This window comes from Hyla sarda, chromosome 8 (genome assembly GCF_029499605.1).
Source record: "Hyla sarda isolate aHylSar1 chromosome 8, aHylSar1.hap1, whole genome shotgun sequence".
NCBI lineage: Eukaryota > Metazoa > Chordata > Amphibia > Anura > Hylidae > Hyla > Hyla sarda.
In genome coordinates, this window is record NC_079196.1 from 27774937 (window position 1) to 27792884 (window position 17948).

The 17948-nt window shown below is 41.9% G+C and overlaps 1 protein-coding gene across 2 annotated transcripts in view; it reads left to right on the forward strand.

Moving 5' to 3' along the window:
• The window catches only part of ARHGAP15 (Rho GTPase activating protein 15), a 788583-nt gene that overhangs the window by 16192 nt on the left and 754443 nt on the right, over window positions 1-17948 (forward strand). For both annotated transcript variants that reach the window (XR_008847054.1, XM_056534907.1), the window contains exon 3: window positions 11646-11795. Coding sequence is in view for 1 of the 2 variants with exons in the window: in XM_056534907.1 (XP_056390882.1) it covers window positions 11646-11795 (150 nt within the window). In the remaining variant the exon portion in view is untranslated. The remainder of the gene's footprint in view (window positions 1-11645; window positions 11796-17948) is intronic.

Here is a 17948-nt window from a genome sequence, read left to right on the forward strand (position 1 = left end):
CCTCCTATCTCGACCTCCTATCCCGTCCTCCTATCCCGTCCTCCTATCCCGTCCTCCTATCCCGACCTCCTATCCCGTCCTCCTATCCCGTCCTCTTATCCCGTCCTCCTATCCCCACCTCCTATCCTGTCCTCCAATCTCGACCTCCTATCCCGACCTCCTATCCCGTCCTCCTATCCCGTCCTCCTATCCCGTCCTCCTTTTCCATCCTCCTTTCCCATCCTCCTTTCCCGTCCTCCTTTCCTGTCCTCCTTTCCCGTCCTCCTATCCCGTCCTCCTATCCCGTCCTCCTATCCCGTCCTCCTATCCCGTCCTCCTTTCCCATCCTCCTTTCCCATCCTCCTTTCCCTTCCTCCTTTCCTGTCCTCCTTTCCCGTCCTCCTATCCAGACCTCCTATCCCGTCCTCCTATCCCGTCCTCATATTCTGTCCTCCTAGCCCGTCCTCCTATCCAGACCTCCTATCCCGTCCTCCTATCCCGTCCTCATATTCTGTCCTCCTAGCCCGTCCTCCTAGCCTGACCTCCTATCCCGGTCCTCCTATCCCGACCTCCTATCCCGACCTCCCATCCCGACTTCCTATCCCGACCTCCCATCCCGTCCTCCTATCCCGACCCGTAATACGTGTACCAGGTATTGAAATATCTCCAGCCGTACGGAAGTTATGCAGGAACATACATTTCCTATTGATTTGCATGAGACTTTAAACAAAAACCCTGACCCTCACACATGGGGGTAGTTAAGGGTTAAATTAACTATCCTATATTTTAAGTGTACATATAAGTAACATGTGACCAAGTATTATCGAAATATCTCCAGCCGTTTGGAAGTTATGCGGTAACATATATTTCCCATTGACTTGCATGGGACTTTAAACATAAGCCCCGCCCCTGGCAAATGGGGGTGAGTAAGGGTTAAATCACCCATCCTATGTTTGTTGCTGACATATAAGTAACATGTGGGCCAAGTTTCATGTTAATATCTTTAGCCGTTTGAAAGTTTTTGTGGAACATACACACATACATACATATATACATACATACATACACACATACATACATACATACATACATACATACACACATTATACATACACACACATACATACATATATACATACATACATACACACATTATACATACACACACATACATACATACATACATACATACACACATTATACATACACACACATACATACATACATACATACATACACACATGTTGAGTTTTATATATATATATATATATATATATATATATATATATATATATACATTATTGGATGTACTGATCTACTTTTGACAATAATTCCATTGGGTTTAGACAGAGAGAAAGATGTATGTAAGCTGGAATAAAGGAAAACTGAAGTTATCAATAAATCCAGTACGAAACTGGTGGCCATGGGTAATGTTACGGTTTGCATTTGTTCTATCATATAAAGTTTCCCCATCAGAGGTGTCACTTAAATCTATTGGGCCCTAATGCGAAATCTGTAACAAAGTCCCCTCCTACCATGAGTCATATATAATGCTGATAACATCTTATGGGGCACTGAACTTTTGGACGTCCTTAAGCACTATGGTCCACCTCATCACCCTTTATTGTTATGTGCCACAGATCCTTTAAATAACTTTAGATAAAAGCTACTTTATTAGGGCATATACAAGTCAAAGATTGATGGCTGCTCTTAGCCAAAATATATAGTCACTGCGAAGGCCTCAGAACTCTGAACAGCCTTATGCCATGTTTACTAGTTCATGTTACACCATGTAACACCATTAATGCATTCTTTGGCCATTACAGATGATTCCCTGGTTTGCAGGGTTTGCCAGACCAATCACATTCTTACCCCCTTCCCGCAGAATGTCATATATAAACGCCGGGTTGTGCAGTGCGTTCGCGCATCCCGGCGTTTATAAATGACATGCAGTTAACCCGGCGATGCACAGCATCGCACGGGTTAACTGGCAGAAGTCCCGCTGTTTCCAGCAGGGGACAACTTCTGCTTCAAACCCAGGACCATCAATTGATGGTCCTGGTCAGCGATCACTGTGATTGGTCCCTGTGGACCAATCACAGTGATCTGGGGTGAAAGTTCAGATCCCCCGCACTGCCCGCCCCTGGAAGTCGGGCAGAACGGGGGACGAAGGCTGCAGGGGCTCGCGGGGACCTGCGGCATTCGGGGGGAACACGTGGGGACCGGCGGACTTACCTGATCCAGCGGCGGGACCGAGGAGCAGCGCGGGACCGGCCACGTGGACGAGCAGCGACGGGTAAGTATGTAGTCCTCAGAGGCAGCAGTGAAGATCTTCACTGCTACTTCTAGGAGTCTGAAAACTACAACTCCCAGCATGCCTAGACAGCCTTTGGCTGTCTGGGCATGCTGGAAGTTGTAGTTTTGCAACATCTGGAGGGCCTCAGTTTGGAGACCATTGTATAATGGTCTCCAATCTGTGCTCTTCCAGCTGTTGCAAAACTACAACTCCCAGCATGCACTGACTGTCCAGGCATGCTGGGAGTTTTAGTTAAGCAACATCTGGCCCTTCAGATGTTTCCTAACTACAACTCCCAGCATGCCCTTCAGCTGTCTGGGCATGCTGGGAGTTGTAGTTTTGCAACAGCTGGAGACACACTGGTTGGGAAACATTGTTTCTAACTCAGTGTTTCCTAACCTGTGTGCCTCCAGCTGTTGCAAAACTATAACTCCCAGCATGCACTAAAAGACCATGCATGCTGGGAGTTGTAGTTTTGCAACATCTGGAGGGCCCCAGTTTGGAGACCATTGTATAATGGTCTCCAATCTGTGCTCTTCCAGCTGTTGCAAAACTACAACTCCCAGTATGCACTGACTGTCCAGGCATGCTGGGAGTTTTAGTTCAGCAACATCTGGCCCTTCAGATGTTGCCGTACTACAACTCCCAGCATGCCCTTCAGCTGTCTGGGCATGCTGGGAGTTGTAGTTTTGCAACAACTGGAGACACACTGGTTGGGAAACATTGTCTGTTTCTAACTCAGTGTTTCCTAACCTGTGTGCCTCCAGCTGTTGCAAAACTATGACTCCCAGCATGCACTAACAGACCATGCATGCTGGGAGTTGTGGTTTTGCAACAGCTGATGCAAGCCCCCCCCCCCCCCCCCCCCCGCCCCGCCACCCCCGTGAATGTACAGGGTACATTCACATGGGCGAGGCTTTTACAGTGGGTTTCTCGCATCTTGAGATGTAGCAAATTTTGCGCTGGGAAACTCGCTGTAATCCCCCGCCCATGTGACTGTACCCTAAAAACACTACACTACACTAACACAAAATAAAATAAAAAGTTAAAAACACTACATATACACATACCCTTACACAGCCCCCCTCCCCCAATAAGAACGTCCGGTACACCACTGTTTCCAAAGCAGAGCCTCCAGCTGTTGAAAAACAACAACTCTCAGTATTGTCGGACAGCCGTTGACTGTCCAGGCATGCTGGGAGTTTTGCAACAGCTGGAGGCACCCTGTTTGGGAATCACTGGTGTAGAATACCCCTATGTCCACCCCTATGCAAATCCCTAATTTAGGCCTCAAATGCACATGGCGCTCTCACTTTGGAGCCCTGTCGTATTTCAGGGCAACAGTTTAGGGCGACATATGGGGTATCGCTGTACTCGGGAGAAATTGCGTTACAAGGTTTGGGGGGCTTTTTCTTCTTTAACCCTTCATGAAAAGGAAATGTTGGGGTCTACACCAGAATGTTAGTGTAAAATTTTTTTATTTTTTACACTAACATGCTGATGTTGCCCTATACTTTACATTTTCACAAGAGGTAAAAGGGAAAAAAGCCCCCCAAAATTTGTAACGTAATTTCTCCCGACTACAGAGATACCCCATATGTGAGCGCAAAGTGCTCTGGGGGCGCACAACAAGGCCCAGAAGGGAGAGCGCACCATGTACATTTGAGGTGATTTGCACAGGGGTGGCTGATTGTTACAGCGGTTTTGACAAACGCAAAAAAAACAAAACCCCACATGTGACCCCATTTCGGAAACGACACCCCTCACGGAATGTAATGAGGGGTGCAGTGAGAATTTACCCCCCACAGGTGTCTGACGGATCTTTGGAACAGTGGTCCATGAAAATGAAAACTTGTACAGCCCACTGTTCCAAAGATCTGTCAGACACCAGTGGGGGGCAAATGCTCACTGTACCCCTTGTTACGTTCCTCAAGGGGTCTAGTTTCCAAAATAGTATGCCATGTGTGTTTTTTTTTGCTGTTCTGGCACCTTAGGGGCTTCCTAAATGCGACATGCTCCCCGAGCAAAATTTGCTCTCAAAAAGCCAAATATGACTCCTTCTCTTCTGAGCATTGTAGTTCGCCCATAGTGCACTTCAGGTCAACTTATGGGGTACCTCCATACTCAGAAGAGATGGGGTTACAAATTTTGGGGAGTATTTTCTGCTATTAACCCTTGCAAAAAGGTGAAATTAGGGGGAAAACACACATTTTAGTGGAATTTTTTTTTTTTTTTTTACATATGCAAAAGTCATGAAACACCTGTGGGGTAATAAGGCTCACTTTATTCCTTATTACATTCCTCAAGGGGTCTAGTTTCCAAAATGGTATGCCATGTGGGTATTTTTTGCTGTTCTGGCACCATAGGGGCTTCCTAAATGCGACATGCCCCCCGAGCAAAATTTGCTCTCAAAAAGCCAAATATGACTCCTTCTCTTCTGCGCATTGTAGTTCACCCATAGTGCACTTCAGGTCAACTTATGGGGTACCTCCATACTCAGAAGAGAAGGGGTTACAAATATTGGGGGGTATTTCCTGCTATTAACCCTTGGAAAAATGTGAAATTTGGGGGGAAACACACATTTTAGTGGAAAAAAAAAATTTTTTTTACATATGCAAAAGTCGTGAAACACCTGTGGGGTATTAAGGCTCACTTTATTCCTTGTTACGTACCTCAAGGGGTCTAGTTTCCAAAATGGTATGCCATGTGAGGGTTTTTTTGCTGTTCTGGCACCATAAGGGCTTCCTAAATGCAACATGCCCCCAAAAACCATTTCAGAAAAATGTACTCTCCAAAATCCCCTTATCGCTCTTTCCCTTCTGAGCCCTCTACTGCGCCCGCCGAACACTTTACATAGACATATGAGGTATGTGCTTACTCGAGAGAAATAGGGCTACAAATATAAGTATACATTTTCTCCTTTTACCCCTTGTAAAAATTTAAAAATTGGGTCTACAAGAACATGCGAGTGTAAAAAATGAAGATTGTGAATTTTCTCCTTCACTTTGCTTCTATTCCTGTGAAACACCTAAAGGGTTAAAATGATGACTGAATGTCATTTTGAATACTTTGGGGTGCAGTTTTTATAATGGGGTCTTTTATGGGGTATTTCTAATAAGAAGACCCTTCAAATCCACTTCAAACCTGAACTGGTCCCTGAAAAATTGTGAGTTTGAAAATTTTGTGAAAAATTGGAAAATTGCTGCTGAACTTTGAAGCCCTCTGGTGTCTTCCAAAAGTAAAAACACGTCACTTTTATGATGCAGACATAAAGTAGACATATTGTATATGTGAATAAAAAAATTTTTTATTTGTAATATCCATTTTCCTTACAAGCAGAGAGCTTCAAAGTTAGAAAAATGCAAAATTTTCAAATTTTTCATCAAATTTTAGGATTTTTCACAAGGAAAGGATGCAATTTACCACAAAAATTTACCACCATGTTAAAGTAGAATATGTCACGAAAAAACAATCTCGGAATCAGAATGATAACTAAAAGCATTCCAGAGTTATTAATGTTTAAAGTGACAGTGGTCAGATGTGCAAAAAACGCTCTGGTCCTTAAGGCCAAAATGGGCTTGGTCCTGAAGGGGTTAAAAGAAAAACCTTTGCAGATGGGACCACCTCTTGAAAGGGCTCCTATATAAGTGATGCCCACAGTGCTCAGAGAATACTTTGGCTATGAAAATTACTTTGCCTATATTCTTCTGCCCAAACCAATATTCTGTATGACAATTGTTCATCCCAAAGAGTCTCAACCAAAGAGCCCAAGTGTCTTTGTACAATAAATCTGGCCAGAACTTGTATAATCTATAACCTATCCACACAATGCCCCACACCACAAGTCCCCTCATTAAAGTATCATATTTTAAAATCAGTTTATTTACCAAAAATTACTCTTTATAGCTTAAAAAGCTCTAGGTGCCTTGGCCATTCGGTGTCTCATTTGCCTGCAATCTGCTGTCCATTCGCTGTATTTAGGCTCAGTCTGCAGCAGCCATTCAGTGCTTATTGTAACCTCATCCTTGCTGTGCTGCATTAATTTCCTTTCTGCCCACATAGCACCTTGCAAAGCAATTTATGTCATGTTTAATACCGTACTGAAAATCATCTCCCACCACAGTGCCAATCTATTCAGTCCAGTGCACGGCACAATGTCACAACACAGCAGAGAGGAGTAGGTACTGTGTTGTCATTGGCCAGGAAAACCGCCCAGCTCTTGTCCCACCCTCTGAAATGTAGAGAATGAGATATAGTTGTTAACTATGGAGGAGACTCAACGACCACAGGGAAAGCACTAAAATCACATTATCACCACAAGGGTCAATCTAACAAACTTGGGAATTTTGCATTAACACTCTCACAATTGGGCTCAGTAATAACAGGAAAAAGAGAAGGCAACTGAATGGTTTAATGACAGAAAGTGAATCAACTTATACAGTAAGAGAAATGTAAAGGTATTTGTGGGGAGAACGGTATTGTGACAAAAAGTGAAACTTTGCGAATAGTCAGGCAGACATAGAGGTGACTCCACCCATAACCACAAGCATTACTCTAGATGAAGTATGATGAACAATATAAAATAAAAATACTGTATAAAAGCTCCTGCTACCGTAATAAAGTATCATGGAAAAAATTAAGAATTAGTTTATACATGTACACACTGATCTACCATCACATTAACCCCATCCAGCAAATGGACGTTTAAAGCTGATATCCCCGCTCTGCCCGCCCCTGGATGTTGGGGCAGAGCGGCGGGAAGAGGTCATTGGGTGCCGGGACTGGCGATCGCAGCGGGATCGGTGGCAGGCAGCTGTCTGGGCATGCTGGGAGTTGTAGTTTTGCAACATCTGGAGGGCCACAGTTTGGAGACCACTGTGCAGTGGTGTCCAAACTGTAGCCCATCCAGATGTTGCAAAATTACAACTCCCAGCATGCCCAGACAGTCCAGGCATGCTGGGAGTTGTAGTTCTGTAACATCTAGCCCTTAAGATGTTGCAGAACCACAACTTCCAGCATGCCTGGACAGTCTGGACATGTTTGGAGTTGAAGTTTTGCAACATCTGGAGGGCTACAGTTTGGACACCACTGCACAGTAGTCTCCAAACTGTTCTCCTCCAGTTGTGGCATAACTACAACTCTGAACATGTCCTTCCGCTGTCTGGGCATGATGGGAGTTGTAGGAAACAAACTCTCAGTGTTTTCCAACCAGTGTGCCTCCAGCTGTTGCATAACTACAACCCCCAGCATGCACAGACAGCCAAAGGGCATGCTGGGAGTGTTAGTAGTATGCCTCCAGCTGTTGCATAACTACAAGTCCCAGCATGCCCTTCAGCTGTCACTGTATGCTGAGAATTGTAGTTTTTGGAACAGCGGAAGGCACACTGGTTGCGAAACACTGAGAGTTTGTTACCTAACTCAGTGTTTCGCAACCAGTGTGCCTCCAGCTGTGGCAAACTACAACTCACAGCATGCACTGATAGACCATACATGCTGGGAGTTGTAGCTGGAGGCACACTGGTTGCGAAACACTGAACTAAGTAACACACGCTGTGTTTTGCAGCCAGTGTGCCTCCAGCTGTTGTATAACTACAAGCCCCAGCATGCACGGACAGCCAAAGGGCATACTGGTAGTGGTAGATTTGCAACAGCTGGAGGTTTGCCCCCACCCCCTTATGTGAATGTACAGGGTACATTCACACGGGCGGGGGTTTACAGTGAGTTTCTCACTGCAAATTTGAGATGCAGCAAATTTTTTGCCACAGCCCAAACTCCCAGCGAGAAACTCGCTGTAAACCCCCCCACCCATGGGAATGTACCCTACAAACACTACACTACACAACACATAATAAAGGGTAAAACACTACATATACACATACCCCTACACAGTCTCCCCCCCCCCCAAAATAAAAAAAAAAATGTCTCGTATGACACTGTTTCCAAAACGGAGCCTCCAGCTGTTGAAAAACAACCCCAGTATTGCTGGACAGCCATTGACTGTCCAGGCATGCTGGAAGTTTTGCAACAGCTGGAAAACACTGCCGTAGGGTATTTTTGGTTTCGGAGGCAAGTCTAATTCTTGCATCCGGGTCCGTCCCTATGCAAAACCCATATTTAGGCCTCAAATGCGCATGGCACTCTCTCACTTTGGAGCCCTGTCGTTTTTCAAGGCAACAGTTTAGGGCCACATATGGGGTATTTCTGTTACTCGGGAGAAATTGCCTTACAAATTTTGTTGGGCTTTTTTTCCTTTTACCCCTTATGAAAAGATAAAGTTGGGGTCTTCTCCAGCATGTTATTGTAAAAAACAATTTAATTTTTTACACTAACATGCTGGTGTTGCCCCATACTTTTCATTTTCACAAGAGGTAAAAATGAAAAAAAGACCCCAAGAATTTGTAACGCAATTTCTCCTGAGTATGGAAATACCCCATATGTGGACACAAAATTCTCTGCTGGTGCACAACAAGGCTCAGGAGTGAGAGCGCCATGTACATTTGAGGTGATTTGCACAGGGGTGGCTGATCGTTACAGCGGTTCTGACAAACACAAAAAAAAAACCACCCACATGTGACCCCATTTTGGAAACTACACCCCTCACGAAACATAACAAGGGGTACAGTGAGCCTTAACACCCCACAGGTGTTTGACGAATTGGACATGAAAATGAAAATGTAAAATTTTTTCACTAAAATGCTAATGTTATCCCAATTTTTTCATTTTCACAAGGGATAAAAGGAAAAAAGCCCCCCAAAATTTGTAACCCCATTTCTTCTGAGTATAGAAATACCCCATATTTGGATGTAAAGTGCTCTGCGGGTGAACTACAGGGCTCAGAAGAGAAGGAGCGCCATTGGGCTTTTGGAGAGAGAATGTGTCTGGAATTGAAGGCCATGTGTGTTTACAAAGCCCCCATGGTGCCAGAACAATGGGCCCCCCAACATGTGACCCCATTTTGGAAACTACACTCCTCAAGGAATTTAATTAGGGGAACAGTGAGCATTTACGTCCCACAGGTGTCTGACAGATTTTTTTGAACAGTCGTTCGTAAAAATTAAAAATGTTATTTTTCATTTGCACAGCCCACTATTTAAAAAATCTGTCAAAGGCCAATGCAAATGCTCCCTGCACCCCTTATCACATTCCATGAGGTGTGTAGTTTCTGAAATAGGGTCACATGTGGGGGGGGGGTCCATTGTTCTGGTAGCACGGGGGCTTTGTAAACGCACATGACCACCTACCTCAATTCCAAACAAATTCTCTCTCTAAAAGCCCAATGGCGCTCCTTCTCTTCTGAGCATTATAGTTCGCCCACAGAGCACTTTAAATCCACATATGGGGTATTTACATCCTCAGAAGAAACAGGGTTACAAATTTTGGGGGGCATTTTCTCCTATTACCTCTTGTAAAAATGGTAAGTTTGGGAAAAAATGTTTTTTTCATTTACACATCCGAATTTAACGAAAATAGTGTGCCATGTAGTTTTTTTTTTTTTTTTTTTTTGCTGTTCGGGCACCATAGGGGCTTCCTAAATGCAACAGGCCCCCCAAAAACCAAATGTGACTCCTTCTCTTCTGAGTATTGTAGTGCGCCCGCAGTGCACTTGACGTCCACACATGGGATATTTCCATACTCAGAAGAGATGGGGTTACAAATTTTGGGGGGCATTTTCTCCTATAACTTCTTGTAAAAATGTAAAATTTGAGGGAAAACCAGCATTTTAGTGAAAAAAAAAGTAATCTACACATCCAACTTTACCGAAAACTCGTCAAAAACCTGTGGGGTGTTAAGTGTCACTGTACCCCTTGAAGGGTGCAGTTTCCAAAATAGTATTCCATGTGTTTTTTTTTTTTTTTGCGTTTATGGCACCATAGGGGCTTCCAAAATGTGACATGCCCCGCAAAAACCATTTCAGAAAAACTCACTCTCCAAAATCCCATTGTCGTTCCCTTCCTTCTGAGCCCTCTACTGCACCTGCTGAACACTTTACATCCACATATGAGGTATTTCCTTACTTGACAGAAATTGGGTTACAAATTTTGGGGGGATTTCTCTCTTTTTACCCCTTGTAAAAATTCAAAAACTTGGTCTACAAGAACATGTGAGTGTAAAAAATGCAGATTTTGAATTTCCTTCTTCACTTTGCTGCTATTCCTGTGAAACACCTAAAGTTTTAACACACTTACTGAATGTCATTTTGGATACTTTGAGGGGTGCAGTTTTTATAATGGGATAATTTTTGGGGTATTTCTAATATGAAGGCCATTCAAATCCACTTCAAAACTAAACTGGTCCCTGAAAAATTCTGATTTTGAAAATGTTGTGAAAAATTGGAAAATTGGTGCTGAACTTTGATGCCCTCTGATATCTTCCAAAAGTAAAAACATGTCAACTTTATGATGCAAACATAAAGTACACATATTGTATGTATTTGTGAATCAATATATAATTTATGTCTATTTTCTTTACAAGCAGAGAGTTTCAAAGTTAGAAAAATGCTTAAAGGGGTATTGCAGGCCAAAACTTTTTTTTATATATCAACTGACTCCGGAAAGTTAAACAAATTTGTAAATGATTTCTATTAAAAAATCTTAATTCTTCCAATAGTTATTAGCTTGTGAAGTTGAGTTGTTGTTTTCTGTTTAACTGCTCTCTGATGACTCACGTCCCGGGAGCTGTGCAGTTCCTATGGGGATATTCTCCCATCATGCACAGCTCCCGGGACGTGACATCATCATTGAGCAGTTAGACAGAAAACTTCAGAAGCTAATAACTATTGGAAGGATTAAGATTTTTTAATAGAAGTAATTTACAAATCTGTTTAACTTTCCGGAGCCAGTTGATATATATAAAAAAAAAGGTTTTGCCTGGAATACCCCTTTAATTTCAAATTTTTCATGAAATTTTTGAATTTTTCACCAAGAAATGATGCAAGCATCGACGAAAATTTACCATTATGTTAGTTATGAAAAAACAATCTTGAAATCAAATTCATAAGTAAAAGCATCCCAGAGTTATTAATGCTTAAAGTGACAGTGGTCAGATGTGCAAAAAACGCTCTGGTCTTTATGATGAAAATGGGCTTGGTCCTTAAAAGGATTAAAAACACCTGCCTAAATCCAAACAGTTCCGACCCATCGCAGCTTGAATTACAAAGACCTCTGAAGGGGAACTGTGATATCCAACACCAAGACGTTAGCTATAGGATGTAAAAGATCTTTCCACCAGCAACACACAACCATCACTACCAACAATTTCCTCCCCTCTATACATTGGGGCATAGGTTCCCTTTATATATTGCCATTACATTAATATGACAGACGTGAATTATTTGATTACCATCATAATATCTAATGTGTTTTACCTTAAGGCACCACCCCAATCTCCGCAGGAGAAGCCATCGACCATACATAATGCGGGTGCTGTACAGATGAGGATCAAAAGGCCCAATTCACAACATGAGCGACTGAGCCAGAGCAAATCTATGGTCCTTATTGAGCCTGCAGAAACGACAAAGCCGGTAAGAGAGCAAAGGAATTGTATTAATTTATTTCAAGCTTGAGCAATATGTATGTCGCATGGAGAAAACCCCAACTACTCAGTAAGGGATCCATGCTGTCCTTCTTCACATCTTAGTAACAGGCCCCAGCAATTATTTCTTGGAATGTTACAGTCTTGGACTGAATACCTTGGGTCTAACAGAAGAAAGAAGTGTTGCCTGCTCTACAGCAGTACTTGCCATGTTTGTCATTGATGAGAGTTATGTTTCTTATACTGATTTATTTGTTGTTTAATTAATCAATGTGGTGGTGACACTATGGCTATTATTTAAGCTGCTGTGTTCTCCATTTCTTCCCCTTCTGCAGTAAGTTATGGTGGGCTTTGCCTTTCTGATACCCATAGCCTAGGAGTTTGTTGGTGTTCATAGCATGGTCTAGGAGTTGGCGTACTTCATAGCATGGTCTAGGAGTTGGCGTACTTCATAGCATGGTCTAGGAGTTAGCATACTTCATAGTATGGTCTAGGAGTTGGCGTACTTCAGAGCATGGTCTAGGAGTTGGCGTACTTCATAGCATGGTCTAGGATTTGGCGCACTTCATAGCATGGTCTAAGAGTTAGCATACTTCATAGTATGGTCTAGGAGCTGGCATACTTCAGAGAATGGTCTAGGAGTTGGCGTACTTCAGAGCATGGTCTAGGAGTTGGCATACTTCATAGCATGGTCTAGGATTTGGCGCACTTCATAGTATGTTGTAGGAGTTGGCGTACTTTATAGTATGGTCTGGGAGTTGGCGTACTTCATAGAATGGTCTCTTCCCACAGTGCATATTCCAGATCATACCTACTTTACCCTCACTATCAATTCTCTCTTTCGAGGTCCACACTATCAGCTTCTTCCGGCTATTTTCTCTGTCAGTAGCAGTTGTCTATTAACCCTTTGACTCACTTCAACAGTTGCTTGATCACCTTGGTACCTGACTCCTGCTCTTCCTATCCTCTGAAATACCTTCCTTCATCATGGGTGATTCCGACATGCCTATTGACTCCCCAATCTAACATGTGCCTCTTATTTTTTTTCTTTAACTTCCTCCCTTGGTCTCTCACAACTTACTTATCCCTTACACAAGGATGGGAACTAGAACAACCTAGTCTTATTCCTACTTTGCTCATGTAACTTTACTAACACTCCTTCTCATCTTTCTAACCACAACCTTCTCTCCTCTATCATTCTCATTCCTACTTGAAACACTTACAGAAATATGTACGGTATGTTGTGTATAACACCCAGAAGCCTTGAGTCTTCATTGTCCCTAATCACCTCCCTCCCCTGATCGAATCAGGTCACCAATCATTTCAATGACACCTTCAAAACCACCCTGGAGAAAGCAGCATCCCCTACACTCTGCCCCCGCACCAGCTCTTCCTCAGAATGCTCTACTCTATCTATTCTCCTTATCTTTGAGGTTCCTCAGGGCCCTCTCCTTTTCTCTCTCTACACAGCCCTTACAGGAAAAACAACAGATTTTGCCCATCATCAGATTTGGCTTTCAGTACCATCTCTATGCTGATGACACACAGCCATATACCTTTTCCTGTGACATCACCCCTGCACTTCTACAAAAAAAACTAGTGTTTGCCTGTTTTCTGTATCATACATCATGTCCTACCTATATACATTTATAACTGAATGGAGAGAATTTACTAATGCTGCCATTTAATACACCACAGTTTAGTAACGTTCTGAAGGCCATCGCATTTGGTGGTCTCCTAATAAATCATGCGTTGCTGTGTCTGCCTTGCATTCCAAACAAAAGTGTTTCGCTGTGACTTTTCTATGCCTAAGAACTGGTGTAGTAGCTTGATTATTTCCCCTTGTGTTTCCTCCATTCACTAACCTATCTAAACCTGGCATTTCCATCTCTATGTGTGTGGCACTAGCATAAATTCCCCAATTCAGTCCATCATCTTCCTCTCCACCTGCTATACCAATGCTGCCCCCTCTGCCGGTCATTGCCATGGTTACCCATTCAGAATAGAGTATAAAATCCTCACTCGCACCCACAAACCTCTCCACATTGCTGCACCTCCGTACATCTCCTCTGTCATCTCTGTCCACCATATTTAGCTGACTATCTAAACTAAAATCCTCCATAATCCGAACCTTTCGCTCCTGTCACATATGGCTGAGCGCTTCTCTCCCCATTCCCTGTGGTGACGAGTCAATCCTATAGACTTACATTGTAACCCTGTCAGCACGCTCTTCTCCCGGTGTTTCTAGAGATTGATTGGGGTCTCAGACCCCAACTGTGCAAAACTTTTGACATGTCTCTACAACTGGTTAAAAGTTTTTTAAAGTGACAGTGCCCATTTAACAGCTCTATAAAACCTCTGAGTTGTACTAAGCTTTAATGGGCACTTCTACAATACCTCTGTACGCCTGATTCAGAAGCATGCTCCATGGCATGCCCCATATGGCCTCGCTGAGAGCGTCATACATCTGCAAAGTCCTATAGTACCATGTGCCACCCAGCATGAAGCCTCAGGGAACACTTAGCATAACAGTACTATTCCAAGGCCTTCATGTCACCCCCAAAAAAGTGAACCCTACCATGAAGTAACAATACAATTTCAAAGCCTTCATGTTACAAAATAAATAAATTGAAAAAAAGTGAACCCTGCCATAAAGCAACCATACTATTTAAAAGCCTTCATGTTACAAAATATATAAATAAATAAATAAATTGCACTTAACACCTACCTACCTTAACACCTAATTTCCCCAAAAAATGTTCATAAACATAATAGAATAATACATAAAGATAATTTTTACTTTATCATATAGACTTTAAGTCAACCGTCATTAATTCACATTTTATTGGTGGAAGATCTGGCCTTGACACCATTAGTTGGCCAGGACAAATCAAATACCTTAAAAAAAAAAAAAAGTTGAAAAGTTAAGTATATTTAATGAAGCCCAACATATTTTATTGCCTGTGTTTAACAAAAGGCACCCGGCTGCAGTTGTTTTTTTTTTTGACAAGCATGAAAACATCACAGCGTGAGACTGCAAAAGGAATTATGTCGAGAAATTACAAGTGATCCATTTCGCAATGAATTATCCACCTCAATAGCCTGCAGAACTCAGCTACCAATTAACACCTACTTTATTACATGTTGGGATATACTTAATAACTTTCATGTGTTTCTGCACTATTACCTTGACGGATGCCTCTTGTACAATTAGGCATAATTGGCATATCAATATGCAAAAGTTAAAAAGATTAACCCTCTTAAAACTAATGAGCATTTCTGTATCCAGCTGCTAAATGAGACAAAATTAGCATTTTTCACTTTTGGATAGGATTTTTATCATGCAGTTTTTCATTGTTGACATTACCTTGTTATATAAGTTTGTTTTTGTTTTTTATTTTTTTGTTTATTTATTATTTTGGCAAATAAAATATATATATTCAGGGACAATTAGCTGTCGAATGAGTTTCGAGTTTTACCAAAAAGAAAATAAATAAAAATAAAAAAGTTTTTGCAAGTAGGGCAAAAAGGTTGTTCGCCATACCTGCGGCATCATAGGAGATGGGGCCGCAATGGCGTCAGGCCAGTTGCTTTGGAAGAGCCCCGAATGTTCTATTAGGAAAGAAACTTGACATGTTATTGCTGTATCGGATGGCAGATGTAATGCATACACTGTTTAATTATTTTTGGCAGAGGCGCAACGTATTTTTCGCTCTATACCAATAGTCAGAGGTGGTTTTGCAGCAACAAGCATTAATATGATACCACGCTGATTCCTAGCATAGATCAAGGATTGATGGGCGGCTTCTCCGTTTTTTTTAGGAGAACCCCCCGGTGTTGGCAGAGCTGTCATAGCCATTACGGAGAACGGGGCTAGGACAGTTTATGGCCTTCAACAGTATGGCATAAATGTCATATAGTAATTCTAAATGAGTATTAGGATTGCCGTCATAATTATTTATAAGAGCGATTCTCTGCATTGCGGCATGGAGGAGACACATCGCTGAACTGGGTTTTATCGCCGTAAAGCACATTTCGACACATTTAGATCAGATTTCCTTTTTTATTTTTATTTTTTGTCTTTTTTAAATGTATTTATTTATTTTACTTATTTATTTATTTTATTTATTTTTACTTATTTATTTTAATATTATTCTATTTATTTATTTTTAATCATGAAATATAGAAGCAGTCTATAGGAGAAATGGAGTGAAGGATACATACATTTTTTTCTGTATAGAGTTTGCATGTTTCCCATAATGCGGTGTTTCCAAACCGGTGTGCCTCTGGCTGTTGCAAGACTGCAATTCGCAGCATGCCCCGAGACAGCCTTTGGCTTTTGTAGTTGTAGTTTTGCAACAGCTGGAGGCATGTTAGTTACTCACATGGGTATTTTTGGATAATCAAGTTTTCTCCTATATTTCTAAAATAGTTTAATCTGGAATATAGATTGTGAATGATGAGAATCTGTACAGTGCTGCTAAACGTGTTGGTGATATATAGTTCAGGGGGTCTCAAAGTTTTTCAACTGGACCCCCACCAGAGAAGCCAAAAGTAATCAGTGATGCCTGGGACCCACCATTTGCTGTGAAAATCCATGAAAAAAATTATTTTTTTAACTTAACTAATTAATTAAATTAAAGGGAACCTGTCAAGTCCGCTCACAACCCAACCAGAGGACCTGTCGGGTCAGGAGGACAATATTTGGTTGTTTTTCTCCTGAGCTCTCTGCGATCCTGTTAAGGGCAAAAAATAAACTTTATTCACCGGTACTGTATAACCAGCATTTACAGTCACAATGGCGCACAACTAAAGCCCAGACAGTGGGGATTGACCGCCTGGGTGCAGAGAGAAGTCCTGACTGGTCATGAGGGTGCAGTATCGTGACTATAAATGCTGGTTATATAGTTACAGCCACGCAAAAAATGTACATTTTCTACTCTTCTCCTGACCTGTTAGGTCTCCGGGCCAGTCTACCTCTCTATATTGCTCAGTCTATCTTTTGTCTGTTCCTAAACTCTTTATAACTTTCAAATAGGTTTAAAATGGGTGAATACAGTTGCTAAAGTAAAGATTGTTGCAGCCAGGGAGAGGACTATACAGCTTATTGTCACTTTTCTAAAAAACTGCCCCCAAATGTGCCTCACCAATAACTAGGGGGCACCTCACTGGTGAGAAACCCAGATTAAGAAACAGTAATGTGGATAAAGTTTTAAATAACTTTAAAACTCAATTTAGGAAACATATCCCTGGATCTGCCAGCTACTGGTTAAATAAGTATTGAACACATCCCTATAATTTTCCCTAAATACATTTCCATAGGTGCTATTGCCATGGAATTTTCCCCAGATGTTGGTAACAACCCAAATAATCCATACAAACCAAACAAGCTCAGATATTAAGTTATGTGTAATAATGTAAAATGACACAGGAAAAAATATTGAACAAAAGGGCAAGGAAAGCCATAGACTATGATTGCATGATGATTTGTAAGGTAAAAAAAAGACAAGAGTCCATCGAGTTCAACCTAAAACCCTACTGTGTTGATCCAGAGGAAGGTAACCCCCCCCCCCCCCCCTATGAGGCTGATGCCAATTGCCCCATGACAGGGGAAAATTTCCTTCCCGACCCCCCAATATGGCGATCAGAACAAATCCCTGGATCAACGTTTCATCCGCATAAATCTACTATCCATAACCTGTAATACTATTACTCTCTAGAAAAACATCCAGGCCATTGCAGCCCTGATGCATGTCTGTCTGTGACATATGTATTTGATTTTAAATATTTTTCTTTAAAAAGAAAAGTTTTATGGGATTTATCCTGCTGTTTTTGATTTTTTTTTTTCTCCTGATTTGCTTCTGATCTACCATTGCTCCTGGTCATCTACGTACACAAAGATTTTTTTTGTATATTTCATATATGTTTGGATTGCTCGGTAGTCAGTAAATCTGCAGCTAATGCAAGTATAAAGAAAATATGTGGGACTACCTTTTTTGAAACTTGTGTGGCTTTATTTAGTGCATAGGGATACAGCAATGAGGAAGGACAGACATAGACAGGAGCGCACTACAGCAGTAAATCTGCAGCACCATCTGCAGCCATTCTCTGTCTGCTCCTCTGCCTGTGGCATTGCTTGGCA